This window comes from Odontesthes bonariensis, chromosome 3 (assembly GCF_027942865.1).
Source record: "Odontesthes bonariensis isolate fOdoBon6 chromosome 3, fOdoBon6.hap1, whole genome shotgun sequence".
Lineage (NCBI taxonomy): Eukaryota > Metazoa > Chordata > Actinopteri > Atheriniformes > Atherinopsidae > Odontesthes > Odontesthes bonariensis.
In genome coordinates this window covers 6665588-6690315 of record NC_134508.1, presented here as the reverse complement: position 1 = coordinate 6690315, position 24728 = coordinate 6665588, and the positions used below count along the sequence as shown (strand labels likewise).

Below are 24728 nucleotides of genomic sequence, written 5' to 3'. Positions count from 1 at the left end.
TCGTCCATTGCCTTATTTCAGTGAAGTGTTTGAAGTTCTTGGCTGAAGGAATGATTCTTGACTTTGGCAGACTGATAGTGTCATCCTGATACTAATTATTTTCTGAAGTACGTGCCGTTTTCCACTCCTGGTAAACTGAAATAAGCCCTCAGGTGTCTCAGGTTATTACTAAATCATGAGTATATTGAAGTGAGTGTATTGTGAGGTGGATATAAAGTATGGTTTATGGTATACCTCCATTCACTTTGTGCTGTACCAAAACTGGGGCCTTAAAACTGTAAAACCCCTCAAAGGTTTGCTATAAAATGATAGATGCGTATTAGCTGTGAATCTTTTGAGCGTAAATTTTTTTAATCTATAAAAATTCACATCATTTCTATGCAACTTTACCTTTCCCTAAAGCTGCTAAAATCTGACTCACGCTCTCTGCAAAAAGTGGTTGTAACTTGATCAATAATAATCTGATATTGACAGTTGTGTATTATTATGTAATAATAATATTAATAATAATAAAAAAGAGAGAAAAAAAAACCTCTGACCTTTTTTTTTTTACATCGGGTTCAATATAATTTCAAATGGAATCAGAGATTTAAAAGATGAATGCATTACTTTAGTTTGTTTTTCATCTGTAATCCATGAGACAAAAAAGGCCATAAAATAAGTTAATTCAAATATGAGAGTCATAGATTACTTGTAAAGCGATTACAAAAAAGAAGGAAAATAGGAGTAAAACATAATTTAGGGCTTAGGTACACAACATCTATGCAAGAAAGACCTCCATATTAAAAGACAATTTTTTTAATAGACTTTCTTTATTGGAAACAATTTCACAGGAAGTAATGTAGCAGTCCAGCGCAACAGAGAAGCCTTCCATTCTATAAATTTTTCCCAGTTTTTTTTTTTTTTTTTTTATCCCTCCGACAATCCCACCCCACGCAACAGAGAACAATTGTAAGAATTCAATATCAACACATAAACAGTACAAGACACATACATCAAACACATGAATACTGACAATGACAAATTAAACTAGTAAATTTAAATAAAAATGTTTAAAAAAACGACAACGATGAAAAAAGAAAATAAATAAATATATGGGCTCAGTGGTCGCCGTCAGGCAGAGATGTCAAAGATTCAATATAAATATAATATAAATAAATAAAGAGAGGTCTCCAAGTCTTTTCAGAAGGACCTGAGGAAATTAAAAGACAATTTTGTCCAAACTAGCTTCCTTTTTAATAACGGAACAACTTAAACAAGCGTCTTAATTGCGTGTGTGTGTGTGGGGGGGGGGAGTAATTTGGCACCATCCTTATCTCTTTTGGATTTTGGGGGCGCTGCAGCCTCCCAACATTAGAAAATACTAACGATGTAGGTCAAAAGCCATAAAGTCAAGAGGTTCCTGTGACTCCAGCAGCTCGTGTGACCGGCCAGAAAAACGCACGGGCTGCTTTTGCGCATGGTCAGTGTCACCGCCTCTCTCCATCCTTCTCACTCATCATCCAGCAGCAGCAGCAGCAGCATCCATCTCTCCGGGCGCGATGGTGTCCGCCGCCGCCGCCTGATTCCCGCCCGCTCATCAGCACCAGGTAAGAACAGGCTGGCATTTCCATCTCTTTCCGCATCCAGCCTCCCGCTCGTCGGTGTCCCCGCGGATGCTTTCGGCGGTGATTATTGAAATGCAGAGCGGGGTGGATGCTCCCCGCTCGCCCGCCTGGATAACCAATCCAGCCCCGGTGTTTCCCCTCCGGAGAAATCAGTTCTTGTGTCGTTTGGTTGCATAATTTCCCTCTGAAGGCGATCATCCGGTGACTCGGACTCTCCCTCCTCTCTCAGCCCGTGTTATCTGCCCGCTGGTCGGGTTAATGAATAGCGTGTCAGTCGGTGTGGCGCTTATCTTCCCCCATTCATGCTGATATCATCTCTGCACACACACACACACACATACACGCACCGTGTTGTGATCCATATTTTTGGTAGTTTGGTGCATCACAAGGTCACGATGATGGTAACAGCTGCTTAGACCAGGTGCAATGACGGCTTGCTCATAGGCACTCAGGCGCCCTGTGCCGCAGGCGCTTGAAATGATGATAAATGGGAAGTGTGTCAGTGGGCTACTTCTGCCTGGAGATTCCAGGAGATTAATTAGCTGTAGACACACGCACAAAAAAAGGTGCTATTTTTCTGGAGGATATTAAACATGGAAAGGACACTTTTTTATTTTTTTTTTTACATGTGAAATCGCACTTGAAGCTGGATTTAAGGGGGCAGGTGGGATCAGAGGGGGGCAGATTGCAGATTGGGTCTCTGACTGCTGCCTGAGGAGGATCACACCGGGACTCTGAGGTGTTAACCAATGAGTAAGTTAATTAAAGGGATAGTTCGCCTCTTCTGACATGAAGCTGTATGACATCCCATATCAGCAACATCATTTATGAACATCTTCTTACCCCCTGCTGCGTCCTGTGAGCAGAGTTCCAGCCTCGTTTTGGTGTTGATGAAGGTAGTCCGGCTAGTTGGCTGGGGCTTAAAAAATAAAACGTTTTGCTTCTCAAAACAATATGCGTTCAAAAGAGTAATACATTTGCATCACAAAACCATTGTCCAGGAAAAAGTCAGACCTCACAATTGCTTGGCGCTATTTTCTCTCCCTTCGTATCACTACGGGCTGTGTAAACCGTGCAGACCGAGCAGAAAACACTGTAACAGGCGCGGCTGTCGGCAGCCGGCTGAACGCATCGATATGAAGGGAGAGAAAATAGCGTCAAGCGATTGTGAGGTCTGACCTTTTCTGGATGAACGATTTTGTGACGCAAATGTATTACTCTTTTGAACGCATATTGTTTTGAGAAGAAAGACGCTTTATTTTTTAAGCCCCAGCCAACTAGCCGGACTACCTTCATCAACACCAAAACGAGGCTGGAACTCGGCTCACAGGACGCAGCAGGGGGTAAGAAAATGTTCATAAATGATATTGCTAATATGGGATGGCATACAGCTTCATGTCAAAAAAGGCGAACTATCCCTTTAAGATTGCCCTCTGCAGCTCCACGACTGGACCCTGAGTGTCTTTGTGGGAAGTGTTTGTAAGGGATGGTTTTCAGTCTTTCTGGCTTAGGTTCTGTTTCCGTGATGCTCCGCAAAGACGGAATAAACATCCCTCTTTGTTCAATCTGTTCAAGACTCAGCATCCAATTTTAACCCGCCACTTGTCTCAACAGGAAGTGACAGCACCCAGGGTGATGCGAGGGGGAGAATATGGAAATAAGTAATCACAGAGGTGAGTCACCTGCGATTCTGCGTGTGATGTTCATGCCTGCTGGTTGTGTTGAGACAACAGGAAGGAAAAAAACCAACAAGTGTAACTAAACTGCATGTTTTTTTTGACAGACAAAGACCAGTATGTCTTATAAACTCTCAGTAGGGGAAGAAACGCAGTACTGAGCTGCTTCTTTTTCACTCAAGCACGATAAAGAGCAGGCTGACAGCCAGCTACCATTCAGACTGCACAACTAGGAACCCTTTTTTGCTTTTCAACCAGCTAAAATGTAGCTCCAACAGCAACACATCACAAAAGCACAAGCTTGTTTTCTTCAGTTCCTTTCTGTTGAAAATGTAGACTTTATTGATGATAATTAATTACCAAATTTAAGGGAAACGCCTAAGTGTAATTTTATCACATCAAATGATTTATACCAAATGTCATTAATATGGAAGTAAACAGGCTGAGCGCTGCCATCAGAATATTCAGGAGCAGCTGCCAACACAACACACGTGAGGAAGTGCTTAAAAGTTATAGTCTTGACCACTCGAAAGGCAGAATGTGCATCTTCAGTAATAGAATAGTAACATAGAACATATACAGCCCAGTCTCAGGTGTGTAAATCTTATGTTTATCCACCTCTTCAAAACATAATAGTGTCACGGTACATTGCTGTAAATTGTGAGATGGTCATATTTCACAGGACGTGACCGGAATCACGACGTGTGAATCTGAAAAAGGCAAAAGCCGTTAAAACTGTACCTGTCTAACCAGGTATTTTGCAACATTTAGACCTGACCATGCACATGGATTCTCCAACCACAACCAAGCGATTCTAATGCCTGACCCCAACTATTTGCAGGTGAGAGCACAGTTTAAAAAAAAAAATTCACATGTGGGAAGAAAAGTACCATGTAAAAAGTACAGCGAGTCTCAAACATACAAGTAATCACTAGTATGACTATTCACAAAGGTCACAAAGGTCTGTAGATTGGGACCTCCAGCCATGCTCTCCACCCTAGAGCATATCGAGTCCTCCAATTGTAATAACCGTATAGGCCGTCAGTTGAAATCCTTAAAGAAGACCCGTAATAACGTTCTAGTATCTAATCTAAATTGTCTTTGTTTTCTAAATTGTCTTCCCATTTGTCTCGGTACCTAACTTACCGCACTTACTCTAGCACTAGTTGTGCTCTTAGCTGTTTGGTTTTGGAAGGAAATGCACTTATGATTTCTTGTGACCTGAAGTTCTTTTGCCTACCGATGTGGAACACAGTTATTGTAAGTCGCTTTGGATAAAAGCATCTGCAAAATGACCGTAATGTGATGTAATGTAGTATCGCGGCTTCAAACGACAGGAGGGAAATATGACTCATGCAAGCGTTTCTACATCAGAGAAAATATCCCCTTAGGAAGCCTCACGATTCTGATCAGGATGTGGGTGGGGATTGGGTTTGGATGCCACTATGCATGCTGTGCTTTTTAAATCATTCATGCCTTCATGATGCGAGTTTAAGGCCAACATATGGCAGCTGTTACAATGTCACCATTACCTTCATGAATGCCATTTGCTGGTTGCCTCGGTTATGTGTAAACACAACATGTTACAAAGAAATTTTGTCACAAAAACCACTTTGTTAGAATTAGAACGTGATTATGATAAGGGTTCGAGGGCATCGTTTTTATAACACGACCTTGGATGGACCACGGATGCCATTTATTTATTTTTTTTAATTCACATGCAGTTGCTGTTACGACCTAGCCTGGGTGCCAGCCGAACTTAGCCCCACCCATAAATTTTTTGGTTGGGAAGTTCGGTCTGGCTCTGGTCAGTTGGGAAATCTCTATGCTCGACATCAAAACAGTTGACCCAATCAGATTGCCAGGGCGGGCTTTATACGATGATGGACAGATGATCAACAGGGACGTTATCGACTACGTCACTAAAGAGCGCTTGGTTTGAATTCGTTTGAAACAAACATGGCTGCTGCTGGAGAGCTAGGGTGTGTAGATTCTGCCATCGAGTCTGTTCTACAGGATCTCCACATTGCATTCATTTTGAAAGACGAACAGAGGAACGCGATAAAGGCTTTTATCGATAGAAAATATATTTTTGCCGTCCTTCCTACAACAAGTGTGTGTTGCTTAATCTACGTCACATACTACGTTGCTCTAATTGGTTGTAGGTCTATCCAATTGAGCGAAGAGGCATTTTTTCTCCTGGTTCGGTTGAAACACGCCCCATACTCAAAACTCTATTGAGCGGTATCAGACTCACATTCTGACTAGAATCGTGAGTATGATGAAGTCAGGCTAGTTACGACCACCAGAAGTCAAGCATTCTTTAACTAATAGGTCGTATCTGGCTGCGTGAACATAGGACCCATGGGGTCATATTCAGGAGAACGGAAGACAGATGTCATCACGTTGGAACATGTAAGAAGACGTGCTGTAGGAAGGCAAACCTCTGGCAAATAAACTTAGATGAAGCTGCATCTGTGTGCTAATTGTACAGTTGTTTGTAGCTATCTGTACCATGAGGTGGAACTGGCTGCATTAGGTTTTCAAATGTGAGCGTGTGGGGGGAAAATTGATTTGAATCATTGTTTCCTTACAATAAATACCAGTGATAGATGGTTTAAATGTAAATGTTAAATCAATGCCATCAAGTGGTCCGTGAAAAATCTCACTTTTTTCATTTTTATTTTTTACACAACATAGGAAAGATTCCCTGTGAGAAAATCTGTGAGTTTCATGCTCAGTGCCTGACACTGGAAAGCAAAAAGTGCCATAATTTGCTTCTATCTTTCCAGAATTCATATTAAATATCTGAAATAATGCATAAAACACAGCGCTTTTCATGCCTCTCTGTCCTTCAACATAAAAATGCCACTTTTTTACACTTTTTGCAGCACTTTAGAAAGATTTTTATAACGAGTTACAGCAACATGCAACATTAGACCTTCCCTCAATAAAAAAGACTCTTTTTACAGTTTTTTTCCCAGTTTTAAAAGCCAATAAATAAGTAAAACTATTACATTTTAAAGCCAATGAATAAATAGACATCAAATTAAAAGTTTCTGCAACCAATTAGTGAAGAGCAGAGCCAAAAGAAAATCAGCAAATGCCTGCCACTGTGAATAAAATGGGAAATGTTCAGGTTAGTGAGGATGAAATATAAATTTCACTGGGACTTAAAGGGATAGTTCGCCTCTTTTGACAAGAAGCTGTATGACATCCCATGTTAGCAATATCATTTATGAACATTTTCTTACCCCCTGCTGCGTCCTGTGAGCCGAGTTCCAGCCTCATTTTGGTGTTGATGAAGGTAGTCCAGCTAGTTGGCTGGGGCCACAAAAATAAAGCGTCTTGCTTCTCAAAACAATATGCGTTCACGATAGACCGTGCAGACCGAGCAGTCCCCTGCTTCCGAGCAGCAAACACCGTAACAGGCGCGGCTATCGCCAGGCGGCAGCAGGCAGTGATACGAAGGGAGAGAAAATAGCGCCAAGCGATTGTGAGGTCTGACTCTTTCCTGGAGAACGATTTTGTGATGTAAATGTATTACTCTTTTAAACGCATATTATTTTGAGAAGCAAAACGCTTTATTTTTTAAACCCCAGCCAACTAGCCGGACTACCTTCATCAACACCAAAACGAGGCTGGAACTCTGCTCACAGGACGCAGCAGGGGGTAAGAAGATGTTCATAAATGATGTTGCTAATATGGGATGTCATACAGCCTCATGTCAAAAGAGGCGAACTATCCCTTTAATCACCGGTTTGATATAACTTTGAAGAGATTCCTTGTCGTTTTATTTTCAAAGGTTTTATAAATTCGAAAACTCTTCCAAAATTTGATATCACTACTGCATTTTAGTTGGTTTTCACTGAGTTTTTCAGACATCTTTACAACAGAAAAATGTTCCTTGAGAGTAATGTTTCAATAGGAATTAAACCACCGCATTCAGTGGTTCATTTTTCATTTATGAATTGGATCACTACAGATTATTTTAGCCTAAAGCACAATTATTAGACTAAATATCTGCTATAGCCACAAAACTATCACTTAAGAACTGTACTAAACTAATAGATAAAAACAATGAGCGCTCCATGTGGCTTATGTACATGAATATTAATGACTAATGTGACGTAAAATCCACTTACAATCAGCTTATTGTTGACAAAGGACACTATGTAGTCCTCTGACAAATGCTTTTTTACCTAATTTTGTGAGTCACAATTTTTTTTAAACTCACTGTATAAAGCTACAGGATCATTTTCCTGCCTTCCATCATTGTCGGGATCTGCTCATCTTGTGAGGACAAAGCAGAGCGGTGGTTTGGTGAAGACATGAGCACGTGTCGATGGAGTCGTCTCTGAACGCTGTAGAGCTCCGGGAGCTGCGAGGAGGCCGGAGAGGCCCGTCTCCAACGCCGGCGGCAGGCTACGCCGCCCGGGGCTTTGAGAACGCCTCCTACCAGCAGGACGAGGAGCAGCACCACCTGCAGGAGCAGCACCACCTGCAGGAGCAGCAACACCTGCAGGAGCAGCACCACCTGCAGGAGCAGCAACACCTGCAGGAGCAGCACCACCTGCAGGAGCAGCAACAAGGGCCGGCAAGTTATCCGTCCTCAACATCAGGCAACAGTAAGGTCAGTGAGCTTATGTGGGTAGTGCTTTCATTTCGTAACTGACTTTTATCATTAGGGCTGGGTGAGTTAACTCTTTATTATCGCGTTAACTAGTTCATTATTTACGCCGACAAATAGTTTATTGCTACGGAAGCCCAGAGCGGACGTGGTACGTATAAACTTTTTTACTGATGGTTTTCTCGAGATAACGAGTTCATTTACCGATGGTTTTCGAGGCCGCTTTTTCTCCCCAGTCCGCCCCTGTTTATATGTGTTTTATGTGTTCGCAATTTGTTTGTCTTGTAGAGATAACTTTCATATCAGCCCGCGTCATTTAAGGAGACGGCCGGCTCAACTGCAGCTCAACAGGCGTTTACACCTCAGTGATCCTGCTGATATAGTCCACGGCGGAGTCGACAGAACCAAAGTCATCTGTAAACACTGCCAAGTCGAATTGTCTTCTCAGCGTAGTAGTTCCAGTCTAAAATATCACTTAAAGGCAAAACACACAACTGATAGCAGCAAGTCATTCAAGGAAACAGACAGTGGAGCGAGGCTTCTACATAAAAACTACAGAAAGATGCTGATGTTAAAAGTGTGTTTGCACAACAAATGTTATGGCACTTTCATTCATATGGCAGCACATTTAAAATAAAACTAAATGCTAAAAGCTATACACTACTTTTGGATTCATTTTTGGATTTTGCGTACAAATGCGATTAATCGTGATTAATCAGGGAAATCATGTGATTAATTAGATTAAAACATTTTAATCGTTGCCCAGACTTATTTATTATCATGAAGTGCTGGTAATTCTTTAGGTAAATTACACACAAAGAGGGTTGTTTACCACATTTTTAATGTACCACTACAAATTCCTTTGAAATATTTGTGTATGTTCTAACCAGCTGAATGAGAATTTACAGGTTATTGAACGATAAATCAGATTTTGAAGTCGATGCACAAGTGTTTCTGTTTCTGAATGAAAGCAAAGACAGAAACCTGTTGGCAGGTTTCTGTGCAACTCCGGGGCAGAAAGCAGTGTTAGTCAACAGATTGTGGGGCAGACAAAAGGGATCAAAGGTGTCTGTAGCACCCATTTTGTATCCCAAAATGTTTAATTTCCTATTTTATTGTCCTTATATTGAGCCTGGAAGGCTTACATGCTTTACCTATTATGACCTGCAGCAACATGTGTGCTTTCACCTTTGAAACCCAAAGCGATGCACACGTTGCATCAGTATTTCCAAGACACAAAATATTGGTGATCATGAGGACAAAGTCGATTATTTATGAAAAAGCAAAAGCTCCAACCTCTCAAATAGTTTTCACGTTTCCTCAGAGGTTGAGAAATCAAAGGTTTTAGCAAACATTTTTCCAGAAAACCATAAAGAACATACTCATTTGCAATCTAAGGTTTTATTTCCTTTGTACAAACACTGGGTTTAATGAGACTATATATGTCGAGCTTATCTGAAATACCTTCTTTGTGAAGCTTAGTGTTGGGATCTGGTGATTTCTCACCATACTCGGTGACTAATCTATTTTTAGAACCAGTGTTGTGGGAGATACCAAGTCCTCCATTGTCCCAGAGAGATGCTGACACATGTGTCTTGTACTGTGTGCTCACAGTAGCTGTAATTTCAGATAAATGCGCTGAAGTGGCCCCGCTGTGAACATTTTCGCCTTGATTCATTCAGTTTTGTGGCACTAAAGATAGAAATTAGATTAAAAAAAAAAAATTTTACCTGTTGCCCAGCAGTTAGCTGCATCCTCAAAAGTATTTTCTGTGATTAAAAGGAGGCCATCAGTTTGACCAGAAATCCAAGGTTTTAATTAATTTGACTCAAAGCTAACGAAGCTTAATGTTCCAGCAGGGAGAAAGACTGATGAGTGAACAGATGACTGCTTCCAAAAGAAAGTGGAAGTGAATTCAATTTGGTAATTTTGTCATGGTACACAAATTTAACAGTTAAACATTTTAGTTTGGATTTTTTTGCTAGTCATTTTACATTGTTTTTAGCATTTATTTGTTGTAATTGATCATCCTTTTGTACTTATGTTGCATCTTTTTGTCCATAGTGTATCTTTATGAGGTTGATTTGTGTGTTTTTATGGTGTCCGTTTAGTTTAAACAATACCAGTAGATAACTGTAATTTAACAGCATAAAACAGTATTTGTAATGAATTGATGTCCAAAAATGTCCAAAATACGTTATTATACTGTTAAATAAATTACGGTAGATGCACTGTAAAATTACTAAAACACAGTTATCCTACCGTCATGTACTGTAATCCAAAAAACAGTATTATACTGTTTGATAAATAACAGTAGCTGCACTGTAAAATAACTATAACACCTTCCATTATTCTACGGTCATATACTGTAATCCAAAAAAACGGTAATATACTGTTAAAATAAATAACTAGTTGCACTGTATAATAACAATAACAAATGATAATTATTTTAGAGGGAAATTATTTACAGTGTAGTTTTCTTTAAAAAAAAAAAATATTACTTTTCCACCAAGAAATGTTATCAATCCCCTCAGATTGGGGCTTTGGTCCTGTTTGGGTCTCTGAGTCAGAGTGCTGTTGGCCAGCTCAGACACCCATCCATGCTTCCAGCTACAAAGCAACATCAGCATCCATTCAGCCTGAGTCAAGCAGATTCATGTGTGCACAACGTTTACATCCTTTAATCTCTGTGTTTGGGCTTCATCACTTTGTTCCAGGAGCCAGTTTTACTCTCAGATTGCTTTTCAGTTACACGGAATATCCCAAACCAGTGCAGAGATCACCAGTAACAGTTTTGTGTGCTTTCAAAAAGATAGCTGTGAATACAGAATGGCGCTCAGTGACTCCGCGCTGCAGGCAGTCCCAGATCTCAAATATCAGCTTACGCTGAATGCCAAGTCAAACACAGCACAGGCAGGACAAACAGACCAGAGCAGACTGCAGCAAACAGGCAGCTAACGGGCTGCCAAAGCCCTGAATTACAGCCAGAGAGGAAGACATGCAGCCACCCACCACTTATCAGGAAGCTGCTGCTCCTGATGATTCTTAGCAAAATAGTACCAGAAATAATGAGTTCATCATTTTCTACCTTTAAAGTTGTAAAGTTGTTTTCTGCTTCTTCGTGAATAATACAAAGAATCACTGTTACTCTGATAAAATGGAGGTTTTGCATCTATTTGTTGAAGAAATACTGACAACGTCATTTATTTCTAACTTCACCTTTGTTTAATTTGCTTTGTGTCAGTCCTCCTTCCTTTTCTTTACTCTCCATTTCCTTCCTCCCTTTAAACTTTTATTCCTCCCTGATATTTTCTCGCCTCTCTTCTTTCCCTCATCCATTTCTTCTTCTCTTTCTTTTTTCTTTGTTTCTCTTGCCTTTCTTCTTTCAAACTTTTTATCTTTCATTACTCTTCTTCCCGCTTTCTCTCGATCAATCCTTTCTTTCTTGATTGTTTTCTTTCTCGCTTCCTGCTGTGTGCATTTCATTCATCATTTCTTTTCTGCTTCATCCTGTGCCTTTCTTTCTTTGTTCTTTTCTCATCTTCCTTTATTTTTATCTGTTTTCTTCACATTCTTTCATCTGTCCTTGCTTCTTTCTCTTCTTTCTTCCTTCAATGTTGCTTCTATCTTTACCTCATTAGCTTCTTCTTTCTTTCACGGACTTACTTACACACACACACACACACATATCCACACAAAAACATATCCGCATCTGACACCACCTCCACCTCCCCGCTACTCTGTCTTTGTTTCACTCTGCCTGTGCTGAGGTTTTTTCTCCTCCTCTCCCCCAATGTGGTATTTCTTCTGTCATTCTACCCTTATCAAATAGATTTGTCTTATTAATGCTTCACTAGGAGGAAAACTTAGTCATATTCAAATGGTCTATTAAGACCTATTATCACTGTATCAACCTTAATTAGTTAAATAATAGACTTTAAAATACTCCCATTAAATTTATAGACCACCGAACGGCTTTGTACTTAGTATAGTAAAGATTTGTTTTCATTCGTTATATCAACCATTCTGTTATTAGCTATATTTTTAAATGCCTCCTCTTAGAGGAAAGTTTATCCATGTTTGTTAGTTTTTATTAGTTTACTCAAGTTACCTGTTATAGTTATACCAATCCTACTATTAGCTCAATTTACTTTTGCTCCGTTATAGATATACCAATCTTACTGTTAGCTAAAGTTACCTGATTGATATTCTGTATCTGTATTTCTGTGTTTTATTTTTTGACGTTTTTATTTCTGTATTTGTGTACCTGATTGTTGTTTCTGTGTTGTAAAGCACTTTGGATCACCTTGTTGCTGAAAAGTGCTATATGAATAGATTTCACTTTCTTTCTTTCTTTCTTTCTTTCTTTCTTTCTTTCTTTCTTTCTTTCTTTCTTTCTTTCTTTCCCCTTCCTTCTTTCCATCTCTCCCTCTCTTCAGCAGCACCATCAGGAGGTCTCTCCGCAGTCCTGCGATGAGGAGGGTGGAGGTGGAGGTGGAGGTGGAGGGCAGGAGGACGGTCAGGACTACACAGCCTTCGGCCCCGCTGATGACCACTCTGCGGACTATGGCTTCATCTTGGCGTTGGTGTTCCTGGTGAGCGGGATCGTCCTGGTGGTCGTCGCCTACACCATCCCCAGGGAGGCCAAAGTGGACCCAGACTCCGTGTCAGCGCGCCAGATGGAGAAACTGGAGATGTACTACGCCCAGCTGGGCTCCCATCTAGACAAGTGCATCATTGCCGGTCTGGGCCTGCTGACCATGGGGGGAATGTTCCTGTCTGTGCTGCTCATGGTGTCCATCTGCCGGGGAGAGATGTACCGACGCAGGGCGGCGTTCGTTCGACCCAAGAGGACTTATGGCTCCATAAACCTGAGGATGAAGCAGCTGGCGACCGGAGAGGCGGGCGGAGGAGGGGACGGCGGGGATGGAGGTGAGGAGTTTTTGGTGGAACGCGCAGAGACGCAGAATAACTTCCAGCCTGAGTCCAGCCGGGACTCCAAATCAGAACCGGGACCAAGCAGGTATCCTGCTGCTGCTGCTTCATGTGGAGTCTAACTCTGCTACACGTTCACTCCGCAGATGTGTCGCCTTCAACCGAGCAAATGCCCAGTTGCATTGTGGGGATGCACAGAGATGCGTGTCCTCCATCTCTGCCGACAGGAGAAGCACATCTTAAGCCCGAGGCTCTCCGCTGGAGTGACCCGGCCTTATCCCAGCATCCCAGATGGGATGAATGTAAACACAGCTTACGGGATTTTTATTCTAATCAGTCATAAGGGATGTACGACTTTACAAAAAGAGGGCTCGATCTGGTGCCAGAAGAGAGAGGTAAGCCTTTGGTGCTGAGGATAACCGCACATTTGGAGATAAGTATCTTAATCAGAGACTGTTGAACGATAGAAAGCACATTACCGCGAAAAGCACCACGTGAAAGTTTAAGATTGATGCCCAAAAGATGCTCAACATTTAAACCCCTTAATCACAAGATTAACCAGATGCTGCTGTGTATAGCGCCACAGATCAAGTAGATCTTACAGCTTCTAGAAACTAAACCCAGCGTACTTTTTTTGGTGTAATAAAGCGGGATGGAAGGCATGTTTGATTGCTTTCACACCAGTAAACAGAGGCAACACTTTTAAAGCAACATTTATCTTCACCACCAGCAATAAACCAGCAGCTGTGGAGGACATAAAACTATACAGATGTGAAAGGATCCAAACAAAAAGCAGACAGTTTCAACATGCAATAAGCAACATCTGTGCTGTTTTTTTGGCTTCTTGTAGGTCTTTGCTTCGGTTCTCTGGCTGCACGTTCAACTGCTCTTCTAAAGTATGATTAAATGTGGATAAGTAGGTTCTCAGATGGTTGTTTTTCTCATATCAGAGAGGCTTTATCCTCAATATATTCAGTTTAGATTATGTTAACAGTATTATTTCTTTCCAATAGCATCATTTTAATCTTAAAATAGCAGATTTTTGTGCCCATGACTCTAAATCCAGTGATCACCCTCTTTGTGTCTGTTTTAAAAAAAAATTTCAGCTCATAAGTTTATACATACACCACTATGTTTACCCGTTTTTTGACTCCAACTTTGATGCTGTGCAAGTTGTTTAAAAGCTTTCCTCACCCTCTTCTCCACCTTTTTTTTTAAAGAATGCAAAGTAAACTAAAACACTACTGTTGCAGCCAGATGTTTTAAGACCCTCAGACACAGCTGACCTTTTTCTGATTATTACCGCTGGAATCAGCCGGTGCAGAATGTTTTATAAATCTATGCGTTTTAGATTGTTGTTCAATGTTTTGTGAGGTTAACGAGAAACTCTCTAGAATGTTTTATTTACATTTTTGTAAACAACAAGTAAGAGGATCAAATAAGGGGAAAATATTAAATGTGTGATATGTACATTGATGACAGTGCTAGCTCAACTAGAAATGCCTGCGTTTTCTCTTACTTGATACTGTCATACGGGAACATTTTTACATTCTGTCACAAATGTGATATATAATACTATTAGATGTTAGAAAAAGCTTAAAAGGAGGTAAGATGGTGGCATTACACCTCAAACACTAACGCAAGAAAGCCAAATTCAGAGACATCCAACCCAATGTTGTCGCACATCTGACTTTGGTCGCAGGTTTGAATATATTGACACTTAATGCCGCCTTGTGGTCAAAAACTGCTTAATGCAACGTTAACTTGTGGCAAATTTGAAAGCTGTTTGACTTCAAACAGCTGAAGTTAAATTAGTCGCCGTTATACTTCAGAGATTTACTGAGTCTTGGATCCAAATAATATCTGTTTTATCAGAGTGGAAACAAGATTAAGGGGAAACCTGAGCTGTTTCCATCCCAGCATCTTCTTTTCCAGCCTTACTTCTGTTGCCTTGATGTTGAGTAACTTATCAAGGATCACACGTGTGTTTGAAGGTAAATTACAGACTAAAAACGGTAATTTTGCAAGAATATTTGACAAGAAAATGTTTTTTTTCCTCTGTTTGTGGCTGAGAACCAGAAGTAAGACGCATAGCTTTTATACATGAAATGCTGCTTTATAGAAAATCAAACAGGAGAAAAAAATATTCATATCACACATCCAGCGTCTCGCGCTGCATCAGCCAAAAGTGTTGCCTCGTGTTTACAAATCGACCTTTCTGTCAGCATCACCTTTAGCAGATGCTGCTCTCAAAGTTAAAATGCGTATTTTGATCAAATCAAACATGAAAAACAATCCCGTGCAACATGCCGCTGTAGGAAAACCTTAAAAGTCCAACTTCATGAATAAACATGTACAGATGGAGCCGTGATTATAATCAGAGGTGGAGGAAGGGAAGAATTTTAACCCCTGCGATTGTTCCTATTATATATTATTGATTCATTCATGTGTTTGTGAGGCTTTTTGCTTTTGTAGATGGTGGATTTGGACATAATATTCTAACTTTCTCGTAAATATCTGCAGCTAATTATCATTTTTTTTGTAGAAATGTTATCACAGTTAGCCCACGTTTAAAGTGACACCTTCACGGTGTTCGCTTTATTAAACCAACAATCCACACCTCCAGATTACCGACTGAAACAAACAAGTCTTCGTGTTTAAAAAAAAAAAACTGAAATCAGTCAACTTTGTGGCTTTGAAATGTACTTTTACTTGTTTTTGTGCCTTTCAATTGAAAAAGAAACCTCAGTTGTCACGAATACTTTGCAGTAAAAAAGTTCACACAAGTAAATCAACCTGTACTTAAGTACGATGCGCCAGTAAATATAGTTAAAAAAAAACCACCACTGATTATAATCAGAATGGTTATAAAGGAGTTGGACTTAACATTGAAAAGAAATTGCTCATTTTAAGGCTCTTAATGTAGTTTGGACAAGAAGCCGGTTTTGAGTGGAATGAACCTTTAATGACTCAGCACCTGCTTATCTGTACTATATATAAACTGATGTTATTTATGTCATGTAAGGGTACAATATGCCTTAATGAGTAAACACACTGTAAATTGTGTATACACTAATGTTATTATACTAATGTATTCCAGTGTGTATAGTGAGCCAGTTAACCAAGGGTAATGTAGCCACACACACACACGCACACACGCCAGTGTGTCCTCACAGGCCTTGTGAGGATATTCTGAGTGCAGTACTACACCTGCAGATCTCAAGCTGTTTGTGGAAGTACGTGCCACAGTTTTAATCCATGGAACGAACAGACTGTAAATATCACTCGCAGAAATGTGGGATGTAGAAGGACCAACAGGCTCAGAAACCAAATACACAACACAGGTATGCAAAACTGGAAAAACCTCGTCACGGTCGGAGCAGTTCCTCTCTGTCGGCAGCTCAATGAGCTCAGTAGCAACTTAAACCGACTCCAAAACGTGCAGCTGTGAGAGGAAAAGAGAAAGCAGCTGTACATTTGGTGTTTTCAGAAATATCAAAGAGCTCGAGGATGATGGAATATCGGAAATTATTTGTGGATTTTAGGGCTGTTTAAGTTATTTTCTGTAAAAACTGATCGAGAAACTGCAGAAGCCATTTGTTAATGTCATTATCTCCAGATCACAAGTTAATTACCTCGTTATTCCGAGATAACAGAGCTTATTTTGTTCGTTCAGGCCGAGTAAAGTTCGAACAAAAGCCAAAAATATCTTCATCAGAAGACCACAAGTTAATTATCTCATTATCTTCAGATGATTAAGCTCTTTCTGTTGTGCTAACGGCTTATTTATGTCGTTATCTCGAGATAACTGAATATATTTCTGTTGATCTAACAACATTTTCTCTATCTTGAGATAACTGGTTGAAATATTTCATAGAATAGAATAGAATGCCTTTTATTGTCACTATACAAGTATAATGCGATTAAAAGCATCTCCTTTCTCAGTGCAGACATGAGCATATAAAAAATATAAAAAATGTAAAATATAACAATCTTAGACATAAGAAACATCAGTTTGGCATTGTTGGTTTTTTTTTCCAGTATTCTGCATCCACTATCTATGCTTAAGAGCAGACATTTAGTAAAGTCAGAGCTAGAAATTTAATTCGGTGTCGACACAGTAAACACTCCTTTTCACGCTCACCATAGGCGACGTGTGATCCCGAGAAACCAAGCCTCTTTGTGTTGGTGAAACGGGCTAAAAATGAGCTTTGTTGCGTTGAGATAACAGAAAAATCAACTTGTGATCTTGAGATAAAGGCAATAAAATAAGTAATTGCAGACAACACCACTTTTTGGCTTTCATAAGAGGCTGATTATGCTCTATGAAACGTCCCAAAACTACCATAAATTCCGGACTATAAGCCGCAGCCTCTAATATTTAAAAAGAAAATCTAATTGTGTGCTTGTATAGGCCACACTGGATTATAAGCCGCGGGTGTCCACATTGTAATGTGAGATATTTACACAGAAAGATGTGACACGTGAGGATTTTTAAACGTTTAATTAAATGCTAAAGGTAACATAAACAAATACATACTGCAAATGCTTTTTTTCCCCGAACAGTGCCTGTAACACCAATGGTTTTAACTTAAATACCTATTACCGATAGGTAATAATAAAAAAAACTGTCACTTTAGTAGTGTAAGTGTGTGCGATTTATCGTACAATTTCATTGGACCACTGTGAACTATTTATTAATTTTATTGGTCTAATGTTATGAGGCAAAATGTTTCTGGCGGCATTAAAAAAAAAAACTAAAAAAAACCATATATTAGTCGCACTGTATTATAAGCCGCGGTGCTCAAAGCCTGGGAAAAAGTAGCGGCTTATAGTCCGGAATTTACGGTACTCAAACTGAGACATTTAAACTTGCATGTTGTCAGATCATTCGTCCCAAACTCCAAGATCAAGATACATGTAGTCATAGGAAATCAGAAAAAGATCAACAATCCTCTACATTTTGCTGATGGAACCAGTGAATTTGGGAGCTTTGCAAATAAAGTCATCTTCGCATTTAGATCTCACATTACTCAATTCATGCCTCGGTGACAGTATTTAAAGACAACTAGTGACCAGAGCGTCCATTAAAGGTGTTAAAAGACATCACCAGGAGCAGAAATCCTCCATATTTGCTCCATATTTTCTGTTTAGTAGCTGAACAGTGGCAGATTTAATCACTACTGCGGTCGGCCTCTGCTGAAGTGTCCTTGAGTAAGAAACAACTCTCAGATCTCTGGCTGCATTGTGTTGAAGGAGAGGAAACAAAAGACGACTCAAGATGGCGGCTGTGAACATTTCCAGTCGTAATGCCTTCATGTGTCTCGCATTTTACAAAGATGAGATGCTCAGTTTACTCCTGTGTATGAAAAATAAAATCTTTAAATCTGGGAAACACGTAACTGGGAATATTCAATGTAGGCCATAATCAGAAATGCTAAAGGTAATTTATTTGTGACTTTATTAAAAATTAGGGATGGGTGAGTTAACTCGTTATTATCGAGTTAACTTGTTAATTATTTAACGCCGATAAATATTTTTATCGCGCATTAACGCATTAAAATAAAAATGAACTAGCAGTTAACATCTCCGTTACAGGTGCTCCGCTGTCTCGGTGTGAAGCTAACGGAGCTAACCGGCGCTACTTCCTGTTTTACTTGTTTCAACATAAAAGCACGTATTTCAAAATAAATTTGAAAAAATCTCCCGCATTTACAGCCAAGTTGAATTGTCTTCTCAGCGTAGTAGTTCCAGTCTAAAATATCACTTAAAGGCAAAACACACAACTGATAGCAGCAAGTCATTCAAGGAAACAGACAGTGGAGCGAGGCTTCTACATAAAAACTACAGAAAGATGCTGATTTTAAAAGTGTGTTTGCACAACAAATGTTATGGCACTTTCATTCATATGGCAGCACATTTAAAATCAAACTAAATGCTAAAAGCTATACACTACTTTTGAATTAATTTTTGGATTTTGCGTACAAATGCGATTAATCGCGATTAATCAGGGAAATCATGTGATTAATTAGATTAAACATTTTAATCGTTGCCCAGCCCTAATTAAATACACATCATATGTATAGCAGATTTCAGTGTTCTGTATCTTGAACATCACAGTTTGCTTGCTTTTCCCATTTTTCTACTTATTAGCTCCAAATTGGACATTTTCTTAGTATGTGAACATACAGCTTGTCTAATGGTCAGTTGGGAAATAGGCTTGAACACAAATTATGCTTTATTTATCTCTATGAAATCCAGCATGAATGTCATAGTAATGTATTCCAGTTGAAGATGTCTTTCACGGCCTCCTCGACTCCACGTTTAGGCGACAAGTCCACCGATTGAAACCCTACAGATTGTTTGTTCATACCCTTAAATATGGCCCATAACAACGTCATGGAAAGTATCGCTTCTTCAAAACTCTGTTGTTACTTCCTGGTTGGGTTTAGGAAAAATAACGTCACATCATTATGGTCTGAAGCTACTTGTTTGGAAATGGAAAACAATCACGGTTAGGGGTAAAATACTTCAACAAGGCAACTGTTATCTTTATAAACGACCTTTTTACAGTTCATGTGCAGTTTCTCGCATGACCACTAGAGGCAGCATATTCTTTGAAAGTACCGTAATTATAGGTCGATTCGACCTGCAGAAGCAAACGACCAGTATGCTTCTCTTTGGGACTGTGTCCATCTCCATTCAGGGTACAATCATACCATCACACTGACTTCAATGTGACTGAAACAGGGAGAAAACGAGGGGCTCACTCAAACTTTTTGGGGCTTTTTGGTCTCTGCCAGACAAGATATTTTGAGACTAACAGACCCCCGAACAAATTCGCTCATGATGCAACAAAGATCCATCATAAGAGGGGTTCTTCTGGTATTCATAGCAGTGAAACACACTTTAATAACTAGCTGTAGGTGAGTCCCTGCAATTAAGAATTTTACTCATTTTCTGGCTGAAACATGCAAAGATATATCTAAATAATTCGTCTTAAAGGTACATCGCAGACAGCTTGAAAAGTTCTGCTATTTTATAAGCAACCAAATTTTAAGAGAAATATTTTTTTTACAGCTTTATCTGATATAATTGTTGCTTTCGGTAAATCCATGCTCTACAAAAATCTCCTACATTTTAGATTTGTTCCTGCAGGTTTACTGGAGGTGATGAACTGTAGGTTAATTCTGAAGTGCCTTAACCCTTGAGAGTCTGTAGATGTCACATGTTTCCTTGATTTTTCAGCAATTAAATCACACAGAGAAATAATTCTTACATCAATTCACATAGTTTATATTTGTGTAAAGATGTCTGTTGTGTTTGTGGCGGGTTTTGAGATTTACCGAGCTTATAATCCGTCTTCTCTGACATTTATATCACAGACTAATAAGGGTTAATGGCTATTAGCCTTAAAAAAACTTTAGAAGCTCAGTAATTTGCTAAAACACTACGTTTATTAGGGACTATATTTACCGATTACAAAATTGGTGCTTTAATGAGCATTTGTCACAGCAGGATGGTGTGAGTACAATTAGTGCATTTGTGATAACAAAAGCAATTTGGATTGTTTTTGGGAACAACAGCAGAGCTCAATGAGAAACAGCAGTGAGTTATGATGGGAAATATTGCTGGCAGGGTCATGTTTCAGTCTGTAAATGTCCAAATCAAACATTATCAGCAGACCCCCCCCCCCCCCCCCCCCCCCCCCTCCCCGCCCTAAAAGTGCTCTGATTTCACTGAGACAGAAATACACAGAGACTAAGCTGTAAAGCACACATTCAGCCAGAGGTTAGGAGTCAAAGACATTTTAAGGGTGGTCACGCAGAAGCAAAGCTTTAGACAAAGAAGCAGAGGCCGGAGATCTCTCCTGTGAGGGTGAGGGAGATGTGGGTGAGGCGGTGGGATGCAGCAGGGCTGCCGGGTGACGTGAGGTGATTGTTGAAGAGCTGGATTTTTCAGCCCGTCTGCGAAGATGTGGAGTGCAGACGCACGAACCGAAGTCCTTTAATGAGACACTCGGGCCTCGCTGCTCACCTCTGTGAGAATGAACAGACGTCGCTCGGCTTAAAGCTTTTAACAAGCGTGAAGCCTGATGTTGATTCTTGTAAGGAGATCCGCTCAATCCGCTCAATCTGCTGCGCCTGCGGGTCCTCATTAGTGGGGGAAACAACGCAGCAGCAGAGGCACAAAATGATAGAAGGAAGGATTGTTGCCGATGGTTGGCTCCACACATGTTGGATACACAGAGGTGGATGAAAAAGGCTTTTCGTTAAGCTGCACGGAAAGACGGTTTATGAAAGAGCTGCACTCTCAAAGTGGAATTCCCCCTGATTTTACGCATCAAAAGCCCCATTCAGAGTGTTAGAGGGTTCTGATATTCTCTGCCCTGCTCGTTAACCTTTAACCGCCAGTAATAATGACTAAATTGACCTTTATTTCTGCACAGTCACCTCTCTGATTTGTTATTTTCTAAAGGACAATTCTGTCAAAGTCAAAGTTTCTTGAAAATGTTTGCAACAATTTGGTGCTGAAACCAGCACAGAAGGGAAGGAATGTAATCTGGAAGCTGCACAAAGGCTGCAAAAAGTTCAATCTCGACTGTTAAGATGAGATAAACAACCAGGGAGCACAAGTGCTTCATCTCCCTCATTTATCATACAGCTAAATACATCAAAATGGGTGTAAAATGCGTTTCCAGGGGCAAGATGCACAAAACTGTGTAGGCAGGAATATGTATACAGATTATTTCCACCACATTCATAAAGCCATGAGGACATATTATTCTCTTTTCTACACCTCAGCCACTGGGAAGTTATACACACACACTCTGGCTTGATTTCCACCCCCGCCTTTATCCATGAATGGATGTAATCACCCCACAATTAATCACTTTTCACCACCATTAAGCAGTAATGTCAAGAAGCACAATTTTTACTGAGACGCTGATCATTACAAACACGTAATTGGTTTTATTTGGTGCTCTCAGTTCTGGAACGACAAACAGAACAAAAAAAATCAAAAAGAAGCAACCGACTCTTCAAAGCCAGAGCAAAGCACCCTAGCAGTGGTAAAGAAAAAAAAAGAAATAGATTACACTCAGGATGCAAAAGAAGCGCGTTGGCTCACATACTGACAGTACTGTTCTTCATCTGATGCGAGGTCTTCCCACGCTGCCACGGCAACCGTCCTCGAGCACAATCCTTACACACGGCTGCGGTTACACCAACATTACATCCTGAAAACTATCGATTAAAAAAAATAAATCAGAAAATAAAATCATCGTACCGAGCTAGTTAAGCAAAAGTATTTTGTTTTATGTTATAAAATGTCCCCTCTTTTCCCATTTCCACCTTATATGATGCTTTTATGATCGGCCTGATGGGTCACACATCACAATGTTAAATGGACATGAGAAGCGTCTTTTGTGTTTGTTCCGATGGATAAGAATGTGACTTTTCTTTAAAAACACCCAGTGTTAAATACATGGTGATATATTTAAGCAGGATTTTTGGTTTTATGTCCCCTCACCGCAGTCCGTCTGTCTTTTGCACATACTGTAGGGGGTGACTTGACACCCGGTAAGCAAGATTTTTATGCATTAACTTACCGTCTGTTCTAACACGAGATGTTTTCCTAAACCTAACCAAGTTGTTTTAAATTGTCTAAGCCCATCCAAACAGTGACTAAATACTTTTAAACTAAACTTAGAGACAAACTTGCATCTCCTGCTCCACAACCAAACCCCTCCAACATTCAAATGGAGAATCTATCGACCGTTAAAGCTCATAATCATCCTTTCAGTGACCTTTTTCAAACAATACTGCAAGAGTATATTCACATATATCATTATCAAAGTGTCCTCTGCTCAAAAAAAGATGAGAAATTAAAACTTCAGAACACAAATCAATACTTACGTTTCATAATAAAGTTTTATTGTCCAAGTAAAATTTAAATTTTGAGGTATTTGAGTTTAACAAAATAGAATTATACTCACAGAACTTTTCTGAAACTCATATATCATTGTATTACAGCTATGTATGCATTAATGTGCATATCAGCTCATTGTTACAGCTGGTATGGAAGCTAGTTTACTTCATCTGCTGCTGGGTTGCTTAATATGAAATAGAATATATCAGAATTAAGTAGCTAATTATATTTTCTATGATGATATGAGTCCACCAGAGACCCGTACTGCAGCAGAAGCTAAAAGTCTAATTTAAGGGGATTATTATTTATGTGAACTATTAAGAGTTCTTGACTCTAATGTGATGAAACCTAGCTGCGTTGTCACAGTTTAGCCATGCAGACATGTTTCATTTCTCATGTTCAGATTAAGTTTTTTCTTTATTAAGTTACACCTGCAAATGGCTCCTGAAATAGTGCCTTTAAGGAGTGTGAAGTCGATGTGTTTTCAGTAAAACACGACACATAATCAATGTGAATTATCACCCCGAACACAGGATTTTGTGAGCGGTTTTTAGAAATGATCCTATTAAAGAAAAAAGTAACATTAAAGAGTCCGTTAATGCTAGAATGTGTTGCTGTGCAGATAGTTTCACTTGCAACGGCTCTCGTTAGATTTCTGTTTAAACTAGAAGATTAAATCATTCTTTATTCCTTATTTACAGAGCGTCTGGTGCATTTTGATGTATTTCATACATAAAGATGGGAGTGAACTGGGGTCATTTTCTCCGCATTATCTAAAGCAAACGTATAAAGGTTGCATTCATCTGTTAAATGTTGCCCTGGCAGTATTCCTACAGCACCGATCTACACGTAAAGAGTGAAAAATGAGCTGATAGTCAAACACACGAAAGGATGTTTATTATGAATTAGAACAAACAGTGTGAGTGAAAACACCCAAACTATGTTTCTGTTCCTCTTTGACGCGTTTGAATGTCAGACTGAACACAAACACTTGGTCCAATGACACAAAAGTAAATCGATCTTTATTCTCTGTGCAGTACAATGACTCTGTTACCACAGAAAGTCTATTTATATCCAGGACTGGGGCCGGAGCAGTTCTCGGATGTCGCAGAAAGTCCTTGTGAGGACACAGACAAGGAGACGAAGCTCCAGGTCTCCTTAAACCTCTGGTTTCCTCCAGATTAGGAGCTTCACAGTCAGCCTTTGTTAAAATTAATGGCACAGTTTTAGGACAATTTATATGCGGATTATTCCAATGAACCAAAGCCCCCGATTCATCCTCAGGAAAAGATCCAAATTTAGCTGAGTGGTTAGATTTTAAATTCAAGAAAAGTACAAAGTTTCATTTGGTTTTTATATATAAGGAGGCAAACTGGTCCTTTTGTGTCTCAGCTATACGTCTTATTATGAGCATATCATCAGAAAAGTTTCAGCAGTGTATGTTTTGTGTGTATAACGGGGAAATTTAGGGATTTGAAAGTATGGACGACATAAAAACAGAAACTTATAGAACAACAGAAATACTTCAGAGGTTATTATTAAACCTTCTTCTGTTTAAAACCACAGCTCCCATGAAGCTTTGGGGCTAAACATGATGTGTAATAATGCCATAAGCTGCAATGTGGGCCGCATCTACTGCTGTGTTTTAAATGTAAAATATGTAGGTGTACTGGCACAATTAAACAGATTCAGACGTAATGAAAGTATGCAGCTTTTAGCAGTTTCAGACAGTAATGTCAGCATAAATGTACAGATACTATACCTATCAGGAGTAATATAAGGCTGAGGAAAATATATATATATATATATATATATATATATATATATATATATATATATAATATTCTCTTGAAACACACAATGAATTAAAGAATATGTGTTTGATGTCTTTATGTTTAGTGGAAATGAAAAGAATGAGGTGTTATGGGGTTTTATTCACCTTAAGGCTGC

At 39.6% G+C, this 24728-nt stretch overlaps 1 protein-coding gene across 1 annotated transcript; it reads left to right on the top strand.

The window, feature by feature from the left end:
- The first annotated feature begins 1503 nt into the window (after window positions 1–1503).
- Window positions 1504–20540, top strand: tmem74b (transmembrane protein 74B). Its single transcript, XM_075460159.1, has 4 exons — window positions 1504–1589; window positions 3222–3280; window positions 7530–7916; window positions 12353–20540. The coding sequence occupies exons 3-4, from the start codon at window positions 7629–7631 to the stop codon at window positions 12968–12970; spliced, it is 906 nt and encodes a 301-aa protein (XP_075316274.1). The 5' UTR covers window positions 1504–1589; window positions 3222–3280; window positions 7530–7628; the 3' UTR covers window positions 12971–20540.
- Window positions 20541–24728: the final 4188 nt, after the last annotated feature.